We start from the raw sequence: 19,581 nt of genomic DNA, 5'->3' as shown, positions 1-19,581 counted from the left end.
TTTTACAATTTAATTTTCAAAAACCGTTTTCTTTTAGTTTATTTTAGTTTGTCACTTTATTTAATTATTTTCTATTAAATTCGTCTTTATTATTTAAATCACAAAATCACATTTTTCTCAAACTTTGTTTTAAATAATTAATTAAGATTTGATTTAACATAAATTATTTATTCAATCCTGAGGAGAACGACCTTACTAGAGCCATCTATACTACAATTGTCTTGTACTCTTGCAAGTATTTTAGTGTTTTTATCCCTTGTAAAATCCCTATCAGATATGTAGGCAGTCTATTACCATATTCACCCAAATAAACCAAACACCAATTCTTTGTAGTGGGTCATTCATTTACTAAAAATCCCCAAACCAAATGAACTACGAGTGACTTCATCCCTTAAAGGGGTTCGTTCAATCAAATTCACCCAAAGGGGTATTGTTATTGCACCATACAGAATCCTGTTATAGATAAAATATGATGAACATTGACAAACAAGGATCAACAAACAATACCCACCAAAACACACTAAGAAAATATATCAACCGAACAATAACACAAGATTCTTACAAGGTCCTACAGTTCGTGCCTACATCCGCATCGTCATGCAAGAAGAATCAAAATCTTAAAAACAAAATAGTAAGCTTAAACAAAAATAAAACGAACGTAAACAAACTGCCTTTAACATGTTAAGAATGTTTATGTTTTCTTGGGTCCAATTCAAAGCAAAGGTAAACACACTTCTTCTGCAGAGACTAAATGAATAATTATGTATGAGCTGCGCTGTGACCCCTCTAGGGAAAAATGGTAAGATAGCATTCTGGGGCAAATCCTCGAGGGAATCGCTTTACGTCTGTGCAGTAGTTGTAGATCATATAATTCTTTTGCACCCATTGCATCCTCCCTTGATCCGCAATGTTAAGAGTCTTCCAGTACCATGCTCCTTTATTTGATTTTGAATCGCAAGAAGAAGTGCCATAAGAGCAGATGCAAGCATCGGCATTGAAGTTCATGTAGGAGGCAGTGAAGGGCGATTGTGTCCAATCTATCTTTACAAGTCCACCTCTTGTGGCCCAGTTATCAGCATTCCAGAGACTGGAGTATAATCTCATAGCCTGGTTTTTGGGGAATGGAATACCAAACGACTCCTGGTTCTTGAACTGTCGAATTGGAAGGTCATCAACCAAGAATCTACATATACACGCAGCAGTATTAGAGAGCATCCTTTCTTACAAAGCCATGTAACTATTGATAAGATAATCAATACATAGGACTTGAGGTTTCTGATCGAAATTAGAATAATGCTAGAGATATCACATATGATTTGTTGACATTAATTGAACATAATATCTACCTCGTTGGTGACATGTACTTAACAATTTGATCATACTAATTTTTCTTCCTATAAATTAAAAAAAAAATTGGTGAGTGTTAAGAAAAATTGCATCACAAAAAATGACCGTTAGAAAATTAAAAAATAAATAAAGGAGGAGAATTTGGACAGTAATTGATCATAGGTGGATATGTTAATTGACATGCACAGTTTTTAACCACGTAACGAAATTCGGGCACCATGTCAGCAAAATGTGAGATTAGCCCTTTCCACATCATCACTTAACAATCAATTTAACAAATTAGCTAACGGATATGTGATGTTGCAATGGTTTGAAGATGATATATGGGGTTGCAATGGTTTGATATATGGGGTTGCAATGGTTGCAATTGCACCAAACATGAGGGGACAAAATGCAATTTATTGTATTTTATATAACATTTTTTTTTTCTATGTGATAGATGCTTACTTACATAACATTTTGGGGATTCCAAAGTATAGAATAGGTGTGGAAATCAGCAGTGGGGTCAAACCAAAGATAGAATTGCTGCTCTCTGTTACCCTTGCCTTGGCAGAACACATTAGTATGAAGAATGTAAGGCTCACCAGTAACATTCCCCAAGAATTCAAAGTCTATCTCGTCATGGGATGACCCAGTTGATGATAACTGAAACATATAAATGTACCAGTATACCGTAAGCATTAGAATTTAATATATGAAGTACTCTTGCAATTTTCACTTGAGTGATTTCATGGCAAAAAACCTCTCATCTATTTTCCCATAAATCACTTATATTACTGTGTGTGTGTGTATAAGTTTCAGGATACTTACATAGAAGGTAGTGACAGTGCCAGCAGAGTTTCCAGCAACAAGCTTGATCCGTATATCAATCTTTGCATATAGGTATTGATTATATGACTCAAAAGCTGAGCCACTGACATTGTCAAGAGAGAGAGCAAGGAGGTCCCCGTTGTTGAGCATCTTTGCATGATAGTCCCCTCCCCATGTTATGTAGAAATCTTGGTAAAACTTGCCAGCAAAGGTAACCGTGGAAGTGTTGATCATGAAAATAAAAATCAACAATAATGCTGCTGAAACATTGGAAGAATAATAAGCAGAAACCATTGCTCTTGATTTTTAATGGTTAATAGTGCTCTTCAGAATTTGTAGAAAAAAAAAAACTTAATTAGTGGTACTGGAAAGCAGCTTATTTATAAGCTCAAAGATGTGCAAGGATTTATACTATGGGATTTGTTCGTGGCTTGCATTTTATTCAAACACAGATGATTAAAAGTTGTCATTCATTGGTCATCTATTATTTAAATATATATTCAAAAACCATGTCAAAATGAGAGAATCTGAAGAGTAAAAAACTTTGTTCGTGGCTTGCATTTTATTCAAACACAGATGATTAAAAGTTGTCATTCATTGGTCATCTATTATTTAAATATATATTCAAAAACCATGTCAAAATGAGAGAATCTGAAGAGTAAAAAACTGTTTTACTTGATTTCAGAAGTTCATACGTCACTGTTTGAGTTGAACGTGGTGGCCACCAGTTTATGGAGAGCAGCTAGCCAGCTACCAACCATATTGTTTCACACTTGCTTAACAAACCTTTGTTTTATGTCGAACCAGCTAGTGCCTTGCTCGTCTTCACTACGAGGGTTCACTATTTTTTTTTATTTATTAATTTCCCTTTTCATTTTTTTAAAGAAAATTATTTATTACAAAACTATCAAAAATGTACATAGGACATGCACATGGAACGTAACCAAGAGATCACACACGATAAAAATCACTGCACAAATTCACAATACAAACTATCATCATGAATATAATACGATTCTTCAACTACTGTGGAGACCTCCATCTAACCAATAAAAAAGATAATAACCTTGCGAGTCATAGAACCATAGTAACATAATCACGAGGAAAAAATTTCACCACCTCTGATGATCTTGCAATTGTCAGCAAAGAAGCACTGCTATGACTATGAGTCACCTATAACAAATGTCGAACTTCCTCTTCATAATCTTTTGCCAAACCAAAACAAAAAAATAAAAATAAAAATAAAAAACTAACCTTAACTCTATATATTAGTCATTGCTTAAAGATCTAAGTTTGATTCGTAAATCATAGCCATCACTAAGGCTCTCCTTGACAGAATGAGAGAGGGACTACAATCATGAAAACTCTTCTTGCCATACTGAAAGAATGTCTGCAACAAAAAAAACAAAAAAAAGGAATGGACTTATTGAGATTACTGCCGACCCAAGCCCAACGGCCGAGGTCTTAGGTTGAGGGATTTTCTTACTGTAGGTTTTTTTCTCTAGAAAGCGGCTATAGTTTGTTTAAGTGTCAGTTAGATTGCTTAAGGATTGAGCAAAAATTATATATTCTAAAACCCAGTTGAACGGCACTGTTCATCATGTGAGAGAGCGTACTGTTCACCAACAATGAAAGGACGGAACTGCCATTGGTTTCTGCTTGGGTTCCTGTACTGTTCACACTTTGCTACAGTAAAAAATCCGTTTTGTCCTCTGTCTCTTATCAGAATGTACTGTGCTCTGTGCTATATCCGAAGCCTTTGAAAAAAGCCAAAAGAAAAAGTGCGAGACCCATACCTTGAAAAGAGATAATAAATGCGAAGACTCATTTCTCAAAAAGACAGAGGACAAGAGGGATGCCACAGTTGCGTGATGGTAGCAACGAAGGCCCATTTGAAAAAGAGATAATAAATGTGAAGTGGGGGAAAGACAATGTTCATCCTGTGTTCTTGGTTTTTTAAACTCACATGCAGCATTTGTGGGATAGAAAAGATACAACAACAACAACAACAACAACAAAGCCTTTTCCCACTAAGTGGGGTCGGCTATATGAATCCTAGAACGCCATTGCGCTCGGTTTTGTGTCATGTCCTCCGTTAGATCCAAGTACTCAAGTCTTTTCCTAGGGTCTCTTCCAAAGTTTTCCTAGGTCTTCCTCTACCCCTTCGGCCCTGAACCTCTGTCCCGTAGTCACATTTTCGAACCGGAGCGTCAGTAGACCTTCTTTGCACATGTCCAAACCACCGAAACCGATTTTCTCTCATATTTCCTTCAATTTTGGCTACTCCTACTTTACCTCGGATATCCTCATTCCCAATCTTATCCTTTCTCGTGTGCCCATACATCCCACGAAGCATCCTCATCTCCGCTACACCCATTTTGTGTACGTGTTGATGCTTCACCGCCCAACATTCTGTGCCATACAACATCGCGGCCTTATTGCCGTCCTATAAAATTTTCCCTTGAGCTTCAGTGGCCTACGACGGTCACACAACACGCCGGATGCACTCTTACACTTCATCCATCCAGCTTGTATTCTATGGTTGAGATCTCCATCTAAGTCTCCGTTCTCTTGCAAGATAGATCCTAGGTAGCGAAAACGGTCACTTTTTGTGATCTTCGCTAGATTGCTCCGGTCATTAGTGTGGATAAGTATATAAATGGATAGAGATAGGAAAGCAAACACAAGATGTACGTGGTTTACCCAGATTGGCTACGTCCACGGAATAAAGGAGTTCTCATTAATTGTGAAGGGTTTACACAAGTACATAGGTTCAAGCTCTCCTTTAGTGAGTACAAGTGAATGATTTAATACAAATGACATTAGGAAATATTGTGGGAGAATGATCTCGTAACCACGAAACTTCTAAGTACCGGAGTGTGGTATCATCTTGACTTGCCTTATCTGTCTCATAGGTAGATGTGGCATCTTCTCTGGAAGTACTCTTCTTCCATCCAGGGGTGGCTGTAACTGGTGGAGATGCACAAGGTAATGTATCAATTTCACTTGAAGCTTACTTGTAGTTTCAGGCTTGGTCAAGCGCAATACAAACCATGTAGGGGATCTGCTGAAAGAGGTGACAGACAAGGTAAGCAATCAGAGCTCCGGCTGATTGTTCACATTCTCCCTATCTTGCAGGCAGCATGAAGGATAAAGAGAACAAAAATGAGAAGAGATGATATGGGATACTTTTGCTTTTGAAGAAGTAACTTTCCACAAGCTTATTCTTGAACTGGGCTGGAGGGTTTTCTGGTTTCCTCCAGAGTATAAGGCCGACTGAAGAATTTGAGGGTCAAAACAAGTCCATCAAATCTAGAGTACGTTCGACCCTGCTGATATGGGATACTTTTGCTTTTGACAGAGTAGTGGATGTATCGGCACGTGTGCTGTTACGCTTGTCTCCACATGCTTCCTTGTATCCTTCTCACTTGCCCTATCTGTTCCTCAGGCAGATGCGGTATCTTCCCTGGAAGCATAAGATGTTGAAGATGAGTACTCGAGAGCAATGCCAGGTAAGGGGTTCCAGGCAGTCAGTTCCTGGCTGGAAGCTTGATTCCAAGTGCTGACTGATTGCTCTCTTTCTCCTTGTCTTGCAGGTAAGAACAAGGCCAAAGGAAAAGATAGGGAAAAAGCATGATATGGGATACTCTTGCTTTTAACCCTGATGATATGAGATATTCTTGCTCTAGTATAGCTTGTTTACAGAGGTGTTATTGGGGGGGAAAGAAAGCTGAATATTTCGAAAGGCTTCGTTGGGAGTGCCCTCTCAGATAAGAGGAAGGGTTGAGCATTTTTGCAGGTCTGCCTGTCCGTTGGGGATGGAGGTCGACATATATAGGAGTCTCCCTAACATCAAGTAATAATGATATTCCTTTACCCTGCTTGGTCATAGCACGGTAGTGGGAGCTGGCAGCTTCACATGTTTTAACTCTGTCAGAGCACTTTGAAAAAGTGGTCTGTGGTATCTGGAAAGTTGATGTTGCGTGTGAAGATTACAGACAAGCTTTATCCAAGGAGATCCAGCTCTTAAAGTTGGGAAAGTGGTGCCTCTTCGGTTTTTGAACAAGCAATCCTGTCGGGGATCTGGCTCTCGAGATTCGGAGAACGATGCCTCTTCGATTTTTGAGAAAGCAATCTTGCTGGAGGTCTGGCTCTCCAGATTCAGAGAACGGTGTCTCTTCGATTTTTGAGAAAGTAATCATGTTGGGAGTCTGGCTCTCGAGATTCGGAGGGCGGTGCCTCTTCGATTTTGGAGCAAGCAATCTTGTTGGGAGTGTTTTCTCGAATGTGAGTAAAGGTTGGGCATGTTTGCTAGTCTACCTTGCCACGAAGCACAGAGGTTGACACACAGGGACTTTCCAATTATCCAGCAGTGGTACTGTTCCTTTACCCTCTTTTCGATTTTTGAGAAAGTGATCATGTTGGGAGTCTGGCTCTCGAGATTCGGAGGGCGGTGCCTCTTCGATTTTGGAGCAAGCAATCTTGTTGGGAGTGTTTTCTCGAATGTGAGTAAAGGTTGGGCATGTTTGCTAGTCTACCTTGCCACGAAGCACAGAGGTTGACACACAGGGACTTTCCAATTATCCAGCAGTGGTACTGTTCCTTTACCCTCTCTTCGATTTTTTAGAAAGTGATCATGTTGGGAGTCTGGCTCTCGAGATTCGGAGGGCGGTGCCTCTTCGATTTTGGAGCAAGCAATCTTGTTGGGAGTGTTTTCTCGAATGTGAGTAAAGGTTGGGCATGTTTGCTAGTCTACCTTGCCACGAAGCACAGAGGTTGACACACAGGGACTTTTCAATTATCCAGCAGTGGTACTGTTCCTTTACCCTCTCTTCGATTTTTGAGAAAGTGATTATGTTGGGAGTCTGGCTCTCGAGATTCGGAGGGCGGTGCCTCTTCGATTTTGGAGCAAGCAATCTTGTTGGGAGTGTTTTCTCGAATGTCAGTAAAGGTTGGGCATGTTTGCTAGTCTACCTTACCACGAAGCACAGAGGTTGACACACCGGGACTTTCCAATTATCCAGTAGTAGTACTGTTCCTTTACCCTTGTGGGTAATAATATGGTAGCTAGACCTTCAAAATTTATGTGTCTAAACTTTGTTAGTGTTGTTTCTTTGCTATTCTTTTACCCTTCTTGGTCAGAGCGATGTAGTGGGAGCTGCAAGCTTCACGTGTCTCAACTTTGTCAGAGAACTTTGGCAAAGTTATCTGTGGTACCCATGAGCTACTGTTGCGTGTGGGAAGTGGGTAATTGAACAGTACGATTCATGTGCTTTCTACTTCGCCAGAAATCTTTGACAGAATGCCCATAATTTCCGCAAAGCTGAGTGTGCGTGTGACAGGTGCTGACAAGGCTGGAAAAGTAGGTGCCTCTTCGATTTCTGAGATCGGCCCTCGTGGTCTCTGAGCAGCCCAGCTTTTGAGAAAGCAAGCCTCTTCGATTTCTGAGATCGGCCTTCGTGGTCTTTGAGCAGCCCAGCTTTTGAGAAAGCGAACGCCTCTTCGATTTCTGATATCAACCCTCGTGGTCTCTGAGCAGCCCAGCTTTTGAGAAAGCAAACGCCTCTTCGATTTCTGAGCAGGCGCCTCTTCAATTTCTGAAGCTTCGTCGAGTGCAGATTTTTATAGGGACTGACATTAAGTTCCAAAGCACACTTGAATATCCACCAGTAGAAGCTCCATTCTTGCACTTCTAAGATCTTGATTTGTCCGACTCTCTTCAACACCTTTGAAAATGTCTGGCCCCTCCGACCGTCGTTTTGACTTGAACCTTGTTGAAGAGGCAACCCTGCCTTCTCCAGAAAACATATGGCGCCCATCCTTCGTCTCCCCTACTGGTCCTCTTACCGTTGGGGATTCCGTGATGAAGAATGATATGACCGCTGCGGTAGTGGCCAGGAACCATCTCACTCCCAAAGATAACATACTACTTTCCAAACGGTCTGATGAGTTGGCTGTTAAGGATTCTCTGGCTCTCAGTGTTCAGTGTGCAGGTTATGTGTCTAATATGGCCCAACGCCTATTTGCTCGAACCCGCCAAGTTGAATCATTGGCAGCTGAAGTGATGAGTCTCAAACAGGAGATTAGAGGGCTCAAGCATGAGAATAAACAGTTGCACCGGCTCGCACATGACTATGCTACAAACATGAAGAGGAAGCTTGACCAGATGAAGGAATCTGATGGTCAGGTTTTACTTGATCATCAGAGACTTGTGGGTTTGTTCCAAAGGCATTTATTGCCTTCGTCTTCTGGGGCTGTACCGCGTAATGAAGCTCCAAATGATAAATCTCTGATGCCTTCTCCTTCTAGGGTTCTGTCCAGTACTGAGGCTCCGAATGATCCCCCTCCGGTGCCTTCTCTTTCTGGGGCTCTACCGACTGCTGAGACTTCTCCTAAGCAACCTTTGTGAAGGCTCCCTCTTGTTTGTTTATTTTGACTCAAGTATATGTACATATTTGTAACTTATCGGGGATATCAATAAATAAGCTTTCCTTCATTTCAACGTATTGTGTTAAATACACCAAAGCCTTCTTCGCTAAGTTCTTTGAATTTTCTTTTGTTGAAGCTTGTATGTTGAAGCTTTGTGAGTGGAGCATGTAGGTTGAGGTAGTGTTCCCTTAATTTCCCGAGTGAGGAAAACTTCTCGGTTGGAGACTTGGAAAATCCAAGTCACTGAGTGGGATCGGCTATATGAATCTTAGAACGCCATTGTGTTCTGTCCTGTGTCATGTCCTCTGTTAGATCCAAGTACTCTAAGTCTTTTCTTAGGGTCTCTTCCAAAGTTTTCCTAGGTCTTCCTCTACCCCTTCGGCCTTGAACCTTTGTCCCATAGTCGCATCTTCTAATCGGAGCGTCAGTAGGCCTTATTTGCACATGTCCAAACCACCGTAACCGATTTTCTCTCATCTTTCCTTCAATTTCGGCTACTCCTACTTTACCCCGGATATCCTCATTCCTAATCTTATCCTTTCTCGTGTGCCCACACATCCAACGAAGCATCCTCATCTCCGCTACACCCATTTTGTGTACGTGTTGATGCTTCACCGCCCAACATTCTGTGCCATACAGCATCGCCGGCCTTATTGTCGTCCTATAAAATTTTCCCTTGAGCTTCAGTGGCATACGGCGGTCACACAACACGCCGGATGCACTCTTCCACTTCATCCATCCAGCTTGTATTCTATGGTTGAGATCTCCATCTAATTCTCCATTCTTTTGCAAGATAGATCCTAGGTAACGAAAACGGTCGTTCTTTGGTATTTCTTGATCTCCAATCCTCACCCCTAACTCGTTTTGGCCTCCATTTGCACTGAACTTGCACTCCATATATTCTGTCTTTGATCGGCTTAGGCGAAGACCTTTAGATTCCAACACTTCTCTCCAAAGGTTAAGCTTTGCATTTACCCCTTCCTGAGTTTCATCTATCAACACTATATCGTCTGCAAAAAGCATACACCAAGGAATATCATCTTGAATATGTCCTGTTAACTCATCCATTACCAATGCAAAAAGGTAAAGACTTAAGGATGAACCTTGATGTAATCCAACAGTTATGGGAAAGCTTTCGGTTTGTCCTTCATGAGTTCTTACGGCAGTCTTTGCTCCTTCATACATATCCTGTATAGCTTGGATATATGCTACTCGTACTCCTTTCTTCTCTAAAATCCTCCAAAGAATGTCTCTTGGGACCCTATCATACGCTTTTTCCAAATCTATAAAGACCATGTGTAAATCCTTTTTCCCATCTCTATATCTTTCCATCAATCTTCGTAAGAGATAGATTGCCTCCATGGTTGAGCGCCCTGGCATGAACCCGAATTGGTTGTCCGAAACCCGTGTCTCTTGCCTCAATCTATGCTCAATGACTCTCTCCCAGAGCTTCATTGTATGACTCATTAGCTTAATACCCCTATAGTTTATGCAATTTTGTACATCGCCCTTATTCTTGTAGATAGGCACCAAAGTGCTCGTTCGCCACTCATTTGGCATCTTCTTCGTTTTCAAAATCCTATTGAAAAGGTCAGTGAGCCATGTTATACCTGTCTCTCCCAAAACTTTCCACACTTCGATTGGTATATCGTCTGGGTCTACTGCTTTTCTATGCTTCATCTTCTTCAAAGCTACAACCACTTCTTCCTTCCGGATTTTACGATAAAAAGAGTAGTTTCTACACTCTTTCTGAGTTACTCAACTCCCCTAAAGAAGCACTCCTTTCATGTCCTTCATTGAAAAGATTATAAAAATAACATTTCCATCTGTCTTTAACCGCGTTCTCTGTAGCAAGAACTTTTCCATCCTCATCCTTGATGCACCTCACTTAGTTTAGGTCCCTTGTCTTCTTTTCCCTTACTCTAGCTAGTTTATAGATATCCAACTCTCCTTCTTTGGTATCTAGTCGCTTATACATATCGTCATAAGCCGCTAACTTAGCTTCTCTCACAGCTTTCTTCGCCTCTTGCTTCGCTTTTCTATACCTTTCACCATTTTCATCGGTCCTATCCTTGTATAAGGCTTTACAACATTCCTTCTTAGCCTTCACCTTTGTTTGTACCTCCTCATTCCACCACCAAGATTCCTTTTGGTGCGGGGCAAAGCCCTTGGACTCTCCTAATACCTCTTTTGCTACTTTTCGGATACAACTAGCCATGGAATCCCACATTTGGTTAGCTTCCCCCTCTCTATCCCACACACACTAGGTGATTACTTTCTCTTTGAAAATGGCTTGTTTTTCTTCTTTTAGATTCCACCATCTAGTCCTTGGGCACTTCCAAGTCTTGTTCTTTTTTCTCACTCTTTTGATATGTACATCCATCACCAACAAGCGATGTTGATTAGCCACGCTCTCTCCTGGTATAACTTTGCAATCCTTACAAGTTATACGATCCCCTTTCCTCATTAGAAGAAAATCTATTTGTGTTTTTGACGACCCACTCTTGTAGGTGATCACATGTTCTTCTCTCTTCTTAAAGAAGGTGTTGGCTAAGAAGATATCATATGCCATTGCAAAATCCAAGATAGCTTCCCCATCCTCGTTTCTCTCCCCAAAACCATGGCCACCATGAAAACCTCCATAGTTGCCTGTCTCCCTGCCCACGTGTCCATTTAAATCTCCTCCTATAAATAACTTCTCCGTCTGAGCAATTCCTTGCACCAAGTCTCCAAGGTCTTCCCAAAATTTCTCCTTCGAACTCGTATCCAACCCTACTTGAGGTGCGTACGCACTAATCACATTGATAAGTTCTTGTCCTATTACAATCTTGATTGCCATGATTCTATCTCCTACCCTCTTGACATCTACAACATCTTGTGTCAAGGTCTTGTCCACGATGATGCCAACACCGTTTCTCGTTCTATTTGTGCCCGAATACCATAGTTTAAACCCTGAGTTTTCTAGATCCTTTGCCTTACGACCAACCCACTTAGTTTCTTGTAGGCACATAATATTTATCCTTCTCCTCACCATAACTTCTACTACTTCCATAGATTTTCCCGTCAAGGTTCCTATATTCCACGTTCCTAAACGCATTTTTCTCTCTTGAACTCTACCCTTCTGTCCTAGATTCTTCACCATTCCCCGTCTAATAGGATCAAAGTACTTCTTTTGTGTGTCCCGTGTAAAGTTGATAGGAGCATATGCTCCCAAACAACTTTGAGTGGAGTCGTTCGAAAAGAAGTTTCTATAGCTCCCTTACTCATTTAACACTGCATCCGGGTGCCGATGGAGATACAGTGACCCTTGCTCACTTATCACTGTGCTCGGGCCACACAACGCGCCACTTACGGGTGACGCCCTAGCTTTAGCGCGATTTCGTTCTGGATTCATTTTCATAAGGATTCGACGTAATCATGGAGTGCCGGCTGTCGACTACCTGACGCCCTCCCCCTCCTCCTTTATCCGGGCTTGGGACCGGCAATGTAAGATAAACTTACACGGCGGAGTTGTGGGATAGAAAAGATAAAAACAATAATTAAAAAATTGACCGGGTGGACAAAAAAAATATTTAAAAAATAAGAGTTAAACCAGACCACATGTTTGTGGCATAGCAAACAATAAAAAATTATAAAAAAATTGAATACATGCAAAAACAATTATTAAAAATTGTGAGAAGCCGTGATATTTTTTTACTGCTATTATAAGTCAAACTCTAGGTTAGCCTGCTGTCTCTCATTACTTTGCCTCTGGTTATTTTATTTTATTGGTTTTGCTCTGATTTTTGTCTTCTGCGTGTTGATCATCGGGGGCTTTCTGTTGAGAGACTCTTCGATTTTGTCAACACGTGTTGTTCCAATGGATTCCAGTTGCTTCCACAGATTCCACACGTTGTTCGTCGATGCATGCTTTCTTTTGGTTTCCTCCTTTCACGCCTCCACCGTTCTCTCTGGAGTTTTCTTTTCGCTTTTCATTTCTCTCTCCGATTCTTGATTTTCTTTGTTTGTTTCTTGGCTGATTGCACTTCTTTTTCGTTATTTTTGGTGCAGATATGAAGAGGATTTGTGAAGTGCCTGTGATTTCATGCTAAGTTTCTTTGAACGGATTTGAGAATTTGGGATCGTTTGGGGTGTTTTAAAGTTTTTTTTATGGGGACAAGAAACGCTTGCTTCCTCCCTCTTCGCGTTCTCCTCCACGATTTGTGCCCTTAGTTCTCAATTGGATTCATAGTAAAAACCCAGAAACTTGAAGTACGAAAATTTCAAATTTTGTTGTGTTTTTTATTAATTTTCGGTGTTAATTTCTGATTAAATTATTATTTTTGATAAACCCGTTTAAAATATGATCTGGGTTTTACCTGGATTCCAGAGTTAAAACCTTGAAACTTAAAGGTATAAAAATTTCAATTTTTTTATTTATATTTATTTTCAGTGTTACTCTCTGATTAATATTATTCTGGGTTTTGCATAAATACTATTCTTGCTGAAGACCTGCCATGTGAGTGATTTAATTTTTGCTTTTCGAATTTCTACTTTTCATGCATAATTATGAATATGTAGATGATTTGTGGGTAATTTTTTTTACTTAATCTCCAATTCAAAGTGAAGGATATTGAATTTGTTATCATTTTAGTTAAAACGTGTTACCATTTTAGTTAAATTTAATCCCTCATTGATCTGACTAACCAGCCAAAAAGGATTATATAGAAAATGTCTGCAAATAGATGGAATTCTATTAATGAAAATTAATCCTCAATACTTCCATCTGAATAAATGATAGTATTTTGTGGCTAAACAAAGTTTTTACTCGATGCAATATTTACCAACTTACATTGACTAATTCTTCTCCTTCATTTGAAGATCAAAAACCAAACCACACATGGATCCCCAAACTTTAGCTTTACCATTACTAATTCTCTTGCTTGGGAGTTTTAAAATAAAATCATAGGAAAACATGAATCTTATTATATACCAAACTCAGGATATTATGATAAAAATCAATTGATACGAAAGAATAGAGCTAATAAAGACCTTGCAAATTGTATCAAGAGATTGAGCAGATTGAAACGTAGATTTGTCCATGTTTTTCGAGAGCTATAAATAATATTTTGGTCTTTTATCGATCTCATGATCCTTGCTGTAAAGCGTTTACAATTGGACTTTATTTTAGTCTCCGACAGCTCAATTGATATCGGTTTATTTATGCTAATTCATTGGTTTTTTATGTTTTTCAAATTTGCAGTATTATTTTGAGGACGGATATGATTTGGTCATATTCATCAAGCTGGTGTAACAAGCAGGCCTATTTGTTAATCTCCAGATTGGGCCTTATGTTTGCGCTGAATGGAACCTCAGGTAATTATTTTTGTTAAGAATATTTTTTTGTGTTTTTCTGTTTCTGAAACAAAGGATTCCCAGTTTGGCCGAAATATGTCTCCGGAATCGCTTTTTGAAGGACAATGAGCCTTTCAAGTTAGGATATTATAAATCTTCCGTTACTCCAACGCAATTTAATTTTTTTAATAAATAATTTTAAAGCTAAATTTAACTGGTCGGGTTTTCTTAGTATTTATGTGAAACATTGTTAGAATTGCTTTTCAGTGATAGAAAAAACTTTTAGTCATTTTATAAGCAAATCTCAAACATGACGCAAATATTTTAACTTAATAATCTATTTGTTACTAACTTTTTCCTTCTTCGTTCAATCATGTAGAAAGAAAGATGCGATCCAAGCTACCGTCACAGAAATAGATTATAATTTATTGACAATATGTGCTTATCAACATTTTTTAAACATTTTAAAGAAATCTTACAAAGCTAATTGGCAAATTGCAAGATATTTTGAAATACAATACTGTAGTACAACCTTTGGAAAAAAAATGGTTGCCAATGAAAGATTTGAGACCAATAGATATGAGGTACAAAGTATAATAAAGCATTTATAAAAGGATGTCTAATAAAGAATTTATAAAAGGACGATTACCCTTTTTTTTAATACATTTTTAAAGATCTTATAAATCTTTTCCTACATCTATGCATTTGTTTCTCTCAGTTCACAATTAAGCAGAATGAGAGTATATTTATGTTTGCAATAAGATGTGAATTATAACCTTTATTCATACTTGCAGGCTAAGAATTGTGGTAGAAGAGTTTATTGTGGTTAGCTTAGAGGAAAATGTGAGATTAGCAATTTGAAGAGTACTTTCTCCTCATATGTTTTCTTTGACATTTGTAAGTCATAATTTTTATTTATCTCTTCATGGCTTACTTAAATTTTTAGATCAGTATATGTATTTGTTTTTGACATTTCTTATTATATGTATTAGAAAACTGACCGAAGAAAGTATCCAATTTTATAGCAATTAAAAAAATTCACCTCAATAATTACAGTTTTATTCCAATTTGTAAGCAAGGGAAAAAAGCTCTGAAGTTTCAATGAAGAGAGTCGGAAGTTCTGAATAGTATATTTGTGTAAAGAGGATTGTAAATATGGATGTACATATATATATATATGTGTAAATAGAGATGTAAACATTGTTGTTAATGGCTAAATAGAATTGTAAACCCGCAGCAACGCGCGGGCTTATTTGCTAGTTGATTTCTATTTTCAGCTATATATATATATATATATATATAAAGCTGTAAAAACTCTTGTATTCATTCATTTGAGACAATAGCAAACATCAGTTTCTCTCTTCTTCTTGACTCCCTCTTCCAATCCCTCTGTTTTGTTCTTGCTTGATTCCTTTTGCTAGGGTACCAATCGCCAGGGGAAGAAAGTAAAGGGGAAAGAGAGAAAATGTGGAGAAACTAAAAAGATTAATTCATTTCATAACGAGGATAGAAATACATGGGGCTAATATATACCCTTTAGCCAAGTCAGACAAAATATTTAGTAACCCTAGTCATGAGTCATCTTACAACAACCATTTCAAAAAATAAAGTACAATGAAATATTGGTAGCAGCAATTCAAAGAAAGCATGGCTATGACTCCTTGGTAAGGCTTCATGGAACCCCCTTAAAACGAGCCTGCTCTCATGCGACAAACTCTGGAAAATGGGTCAACATAGAATCTGCATCCTCCCATTTTATGTCATGCTCCGGAATGCCTTCTCATTTGACTAACCAACGAATGACTGACATGTCAACAGAGTTTCGAAAGATGATTCAACGAAGGTCTATATATCGAGAACCTTTTCGTCCACCAATCTGGTGAAGTCAATAACTCCCACAATGACACAGCTGCTCTGACGAGTATATCAGAGTCCCAGCATAGGAAGAAATTCACTAAGGAAAGTCACCCTTAGAAAAAGCACAAGCATCAACTCTAAAACAGAGCAACGACCATACTTCGAAGCCAAGAAGCAAGGGCAGGTTAGGCAATGCGTGGACCAAAACCTCATCGCGAGTTCGACTCTTAGACCTCTTGTCTGAAGACTACAATCTGCCTTTCATGCAACTCAATCAAGTGCATTAACATATTGACTGGGGCAATGTATAATCATGCCTAAAACCCATTTTGTGCACTTGAATAACTTTTAACGGAAAACCAACTTCCCGGATGAACTTTGACACAAGGCCAATGGGAGACGAAAGGCAAGACTCTGAGGATCCTTTTATCTAATTTTCAAAATTTTCTGCATAGCCAATCTTTTCAGTTGTTCGAACAAAGACAGCCAAGGTTGCATTCCCGTCAGGACTGGACATCTGTGGAAAAAAGAAGATTTCAAAGCCTTCCCAATTTTTCCAAGTGACATGCCATATATGTCTGAAAAGCTAAGAACCAAAGCTACAATGAAACTATTTTCCTAGAAGTTTCCAATGCAGAACAGTCTCCAATCTGGCGCACAAAGCAGCTGGACAGTCAGCTAGCCAGTACATCGCAGTAGCACTTTTAACTTGACATATTAAACTGTACCCGCTCGAAATGAAATTGGTTTCGCCATACACCATCGCGAAGATACAAATGTTCGCTTTCTATTAAAAAAAAATCAAAGTGCAATTTTGAGCTACATGGAGAACATTACCGCCATTTTACCACTCATACCGCATGCTGGAATCTTCTGTGGAATTTCTCGAGTTCTTCCTCCAAACTCATATCAAATGATGTACAATGTGCAGCAACAATCAATGAGTTTAGGAAACACATAGTCATGATTAAGTTAACGGCCAACTTAAGGGTTCCAACCAATGGAAGTCCCCTCTGATGAGCTAAAAACCAAAGTCACTCGCAAAGCACTACGTGACAACTTCTCCACTACTAACTTGAAATGGAAAAGGACAGGGCGCATATTATGTGGAGTCAAGGTTCTAAAAGACGCTAGGTGCTAGTCGGGCGGCAGGTTGGGGTCTAGTGCCTAGGCGGACTAGGCGGATTTAAATATGCCTAATGCAGGTCCTAGGCGGCATGTAGACTAGGAAATCCTTAAGAGGAATTTCATTTCAATGGAGCTCTAATACATAATGTCTGCATCTAACCTTGTCGTTAGACTGCCTAGGTAGACCTACGCTAGTCAGGCGGCAAGCTGGGGTCATGTGTCTAATGCAGGTCCAAGGAGGCATCTAGACTAGGAAATCCTTAAGAGGAATTTCATTTCAATGGAGCTCTGATACATAATGTCTGACCATAGGTGTTTCTGACCCACATGTAGGCGACCAAGTCCCTAACCAACTTTCTTTGGAGCCTTTGCAAAATGTCCATAAATGCCAATAGATCGAAGAATGCAAAGCTCTTTCACATAATTGATGGAAATGACCTTCTCATCAAAATGACAAGCATTGTGAGCATGTGAAATAGAACTCTAAATATGTCCAAAACATTCAATGGCAAAGCTATAGAGGTGCAAGGGGGTGCCGCCGCACCTCCGGCCATTAGGAACTGACCTTAAGAGCAACAATCCGCCCCTTTGCTAGACTATTGTCGCGCTTTAGCGGATAGTACTCTAGGCGGAGCTATGCAAGTCTTGGCGGGGTTGGGGGCTAAGCGAGCGTATGTGTAGAATGCCTAAATTTGAACATAATTTTATTACAGAAACGGCGTGTGCAAGGAAGAAGATGATATCCTCTCCTTTAATGAAAAAGGCTTCTCCAAAACTTTTATTAACCAAAAACCATCTAACTCAATGAGATCCCCTTCGAATCAAACAAGGAAAGAGGGGTAAGTCCCGTTGAGTTCTTAATCATTTTAATATTTTTTTTAGAGATGTTTTAAAAGCCTCCACCTTTTTATGATGATGCTTTTGAAAAATGAACTTCGAAAGGGTGTAAACTTTAACCAGAAGGACTTAAAACTTTAATAAAAAGGATAAAACTAAAAGAGAACGAGCCAAACAATAAACCCCACGTGCAGAAAAAAAAAAAAATCCTTTTCCATCCATGCCCTAACTTCCGTCAGCCCACCTAAGTTAGACATAAATTTTCACTTATTTACAAATATACCATTGCCTCATTAAAGCCCAATAGCCACATAAAAATTTAAAATAGGGAGTTTTAATAAAAATAGCTTCTCCAAACTTTTTATTAACCAAAAACAATATACTAACTTTATTTAATAAAAAAAACTTAAATTTTAATAAAAAGGACAAAAACTAAAAGAAAACAGCCCAACAATAAAACCCCACGTGCAAAATAAAAATTTATTTTCCAGCCATGCCCCTAACTTCCATTAGACCTATTAGAATTATTTAGAATTAAACTTTCATTTGTTTACGAATATGCCATTGCCTCATTAAAGCCTAAAAATCACATAAAATTTTAAAATAAAGTCAAACATTTTCTTAAGGATACGAATCAACACCCAATGTAATTAATTAGCTCCTAATGGTATACCAGTTGAAACCAGCGGAAAGGGTATGCTTGTGAAAATTAACATGGATGGAGTCCATGTTACCTCTTCAAGTTTTCTATCATCTAAAGACTCTGTTGCCTTGGAAAATATCTTGAGAGTTAGAGCTAACGGCACCTTACAATTACAAAGACATAAACCTCTTGTATAATTATAGCAAATAGTAAACATAATCATGTATGAATTATAACTTTTACCATTTATTTTTTCTTTCTTCTACTATAGATATTGAGGGACAAGCTCCAGATTTCGAGAGTAAATGTGAAATGCTTTTAACCAACTTAGTTATAAGTTTTTGTTATTTTAGCCATATTTAAAAGGACGAACTTAGTAAAATCCGGGGTATATGTATACTAGCAGGATGTGTAGATGCTTATGTTGTCAAATTCTCAAATGGTACCATTATTGACCGTATATATTTTTTTTTATTAGAGTATATCATTCTAATTCTCCTTAAAATAAGGAGACACTATATATGAAACTTGACCAATAAGTATACACTATTTATGAAACCAAATCAAGAATGATACACTATTTCTAAAACTAAACCAATAGGTGAAAACTTTTTATGAAACTAGACCAAGAAAAAGACACAATTTATGAAAATAGACAAAGAAAGATATACTATTTATGAAATTGTACCAATTGCTATACACTATTTAGAAACGGGACAAAAAACTAGGCAATATTTATGAAACTAGACCAAGAACTAAGTCACTATTATGAAAGTGGACCAAGAACTAAGCCACTATTCATGAAAGTGGACCAAGAACTAAACACTATTTATGAAACTGGACTAATAAGGAAACACTATTTATGAAATTAGATCAATAAATGGACACTTTTTATGAAACCAAATAAAAAATGAGACACTATTTCTAAAACAAAACCAATAGGTGGAAATTATTAATGAAACAAGATCAAGAAAGAAACACTATTTATGAAACTGAACCAAGAACTAAGCATTATTTATGAAACTGGATCAAGAACTAGACATTATTTATTAAACTAGACCAATAAGTAAACACTATTTATGAAACTAACTGAACAAATATACACTATTTATGAAACCAAACAAAAAATTAGGCACTATTTCTAAAACTGAATCAATAGATGAATATGCATTATTACAGAGGATCTAAGAGGAGTG

The 19,581-nt window shown here is 38.4% G+C and overlaps 1 protein-coding gene and 2 long non-coding RNA genes across 3 annotated transcripts; 1 reads left to right on the top strand and 2 right to left on the bottom strand.

The window, feature by feature from the left end:
- Positions 1-493: 493 nt before the first annotated feature.
- Positions 494-2,523, bottom strand: LOC126597038 (xyloglucan endotransglucosylase protein 7-like). Its single transcript, XM_050263793.1, has 3 exons — positions 2,158-2,523; positions 1,799-1,992; positions 494-1,183 (listed from the first exon to the last, which is right to left on the bottom strand). The coding sequence occupies exons 1-3, from the start codon at positions 2,449-2,451 to the stop codon at positions 787-789; spliced, it is 885 nt and encodes a 294-aa protein (XP_050119750.1). The 5' UTR covers positions 2,452-2,523; the 3' UTR covers positions 494-786.
- Positions 2,524-6,495: 3,972 nt separating this feature from the next.
- On the bottom strand, positions 6,496-7,865 carry LOC126597042 (uncharacterized). Its single transcript, XR_007614113.1, has 3 exons — positions 7,678-7,865; positions 7,132-7,612; positions 6,496-6,913 (listed from the first exon to the last, which is right to left on the bottom strand). It is a non-coding gene; the product is annotated as an uncharacterized LOC126597042 (long non-coding RNA).
- Positions 7,866-12,304: 4,439 nt separating this feature from the next.
- Positions 12,305-14,981, top strand: LOC126597041 (uncharacterized). The gene is made up of 3 exons (XR_007614112.1): positions 12,305-13,084; positions 13,829-13,941; positions 14,715-14,981. It is a non-coding gene; the product is annotated as an uncharacterized LOC126597041 (long non-coding RNA).
- The last annotated feature ends 4,600 nt before the right edge of the window (positions 14,982-19,581 follow it).

The sequence above is a fragment of the Malus sylvestris genome, chromosome 13 (assembly GCF_916048215.2).
Source record: "Malus sylvestris chromosome 13, drMalSylv7.2, whole genome shotgun sequence".
Lineage (NCBI taxonomy): Eukaryota > Viridiplantae > Streptophyta > Magnoliopsida > Rosales > Rosaceae > Malus > Malus sylvestris.
The sequence above is the reverse complement of the archived record's forward strand: the minus strand, read 5'-3'. Positions and strand labels throughout refer to the sequence as shown.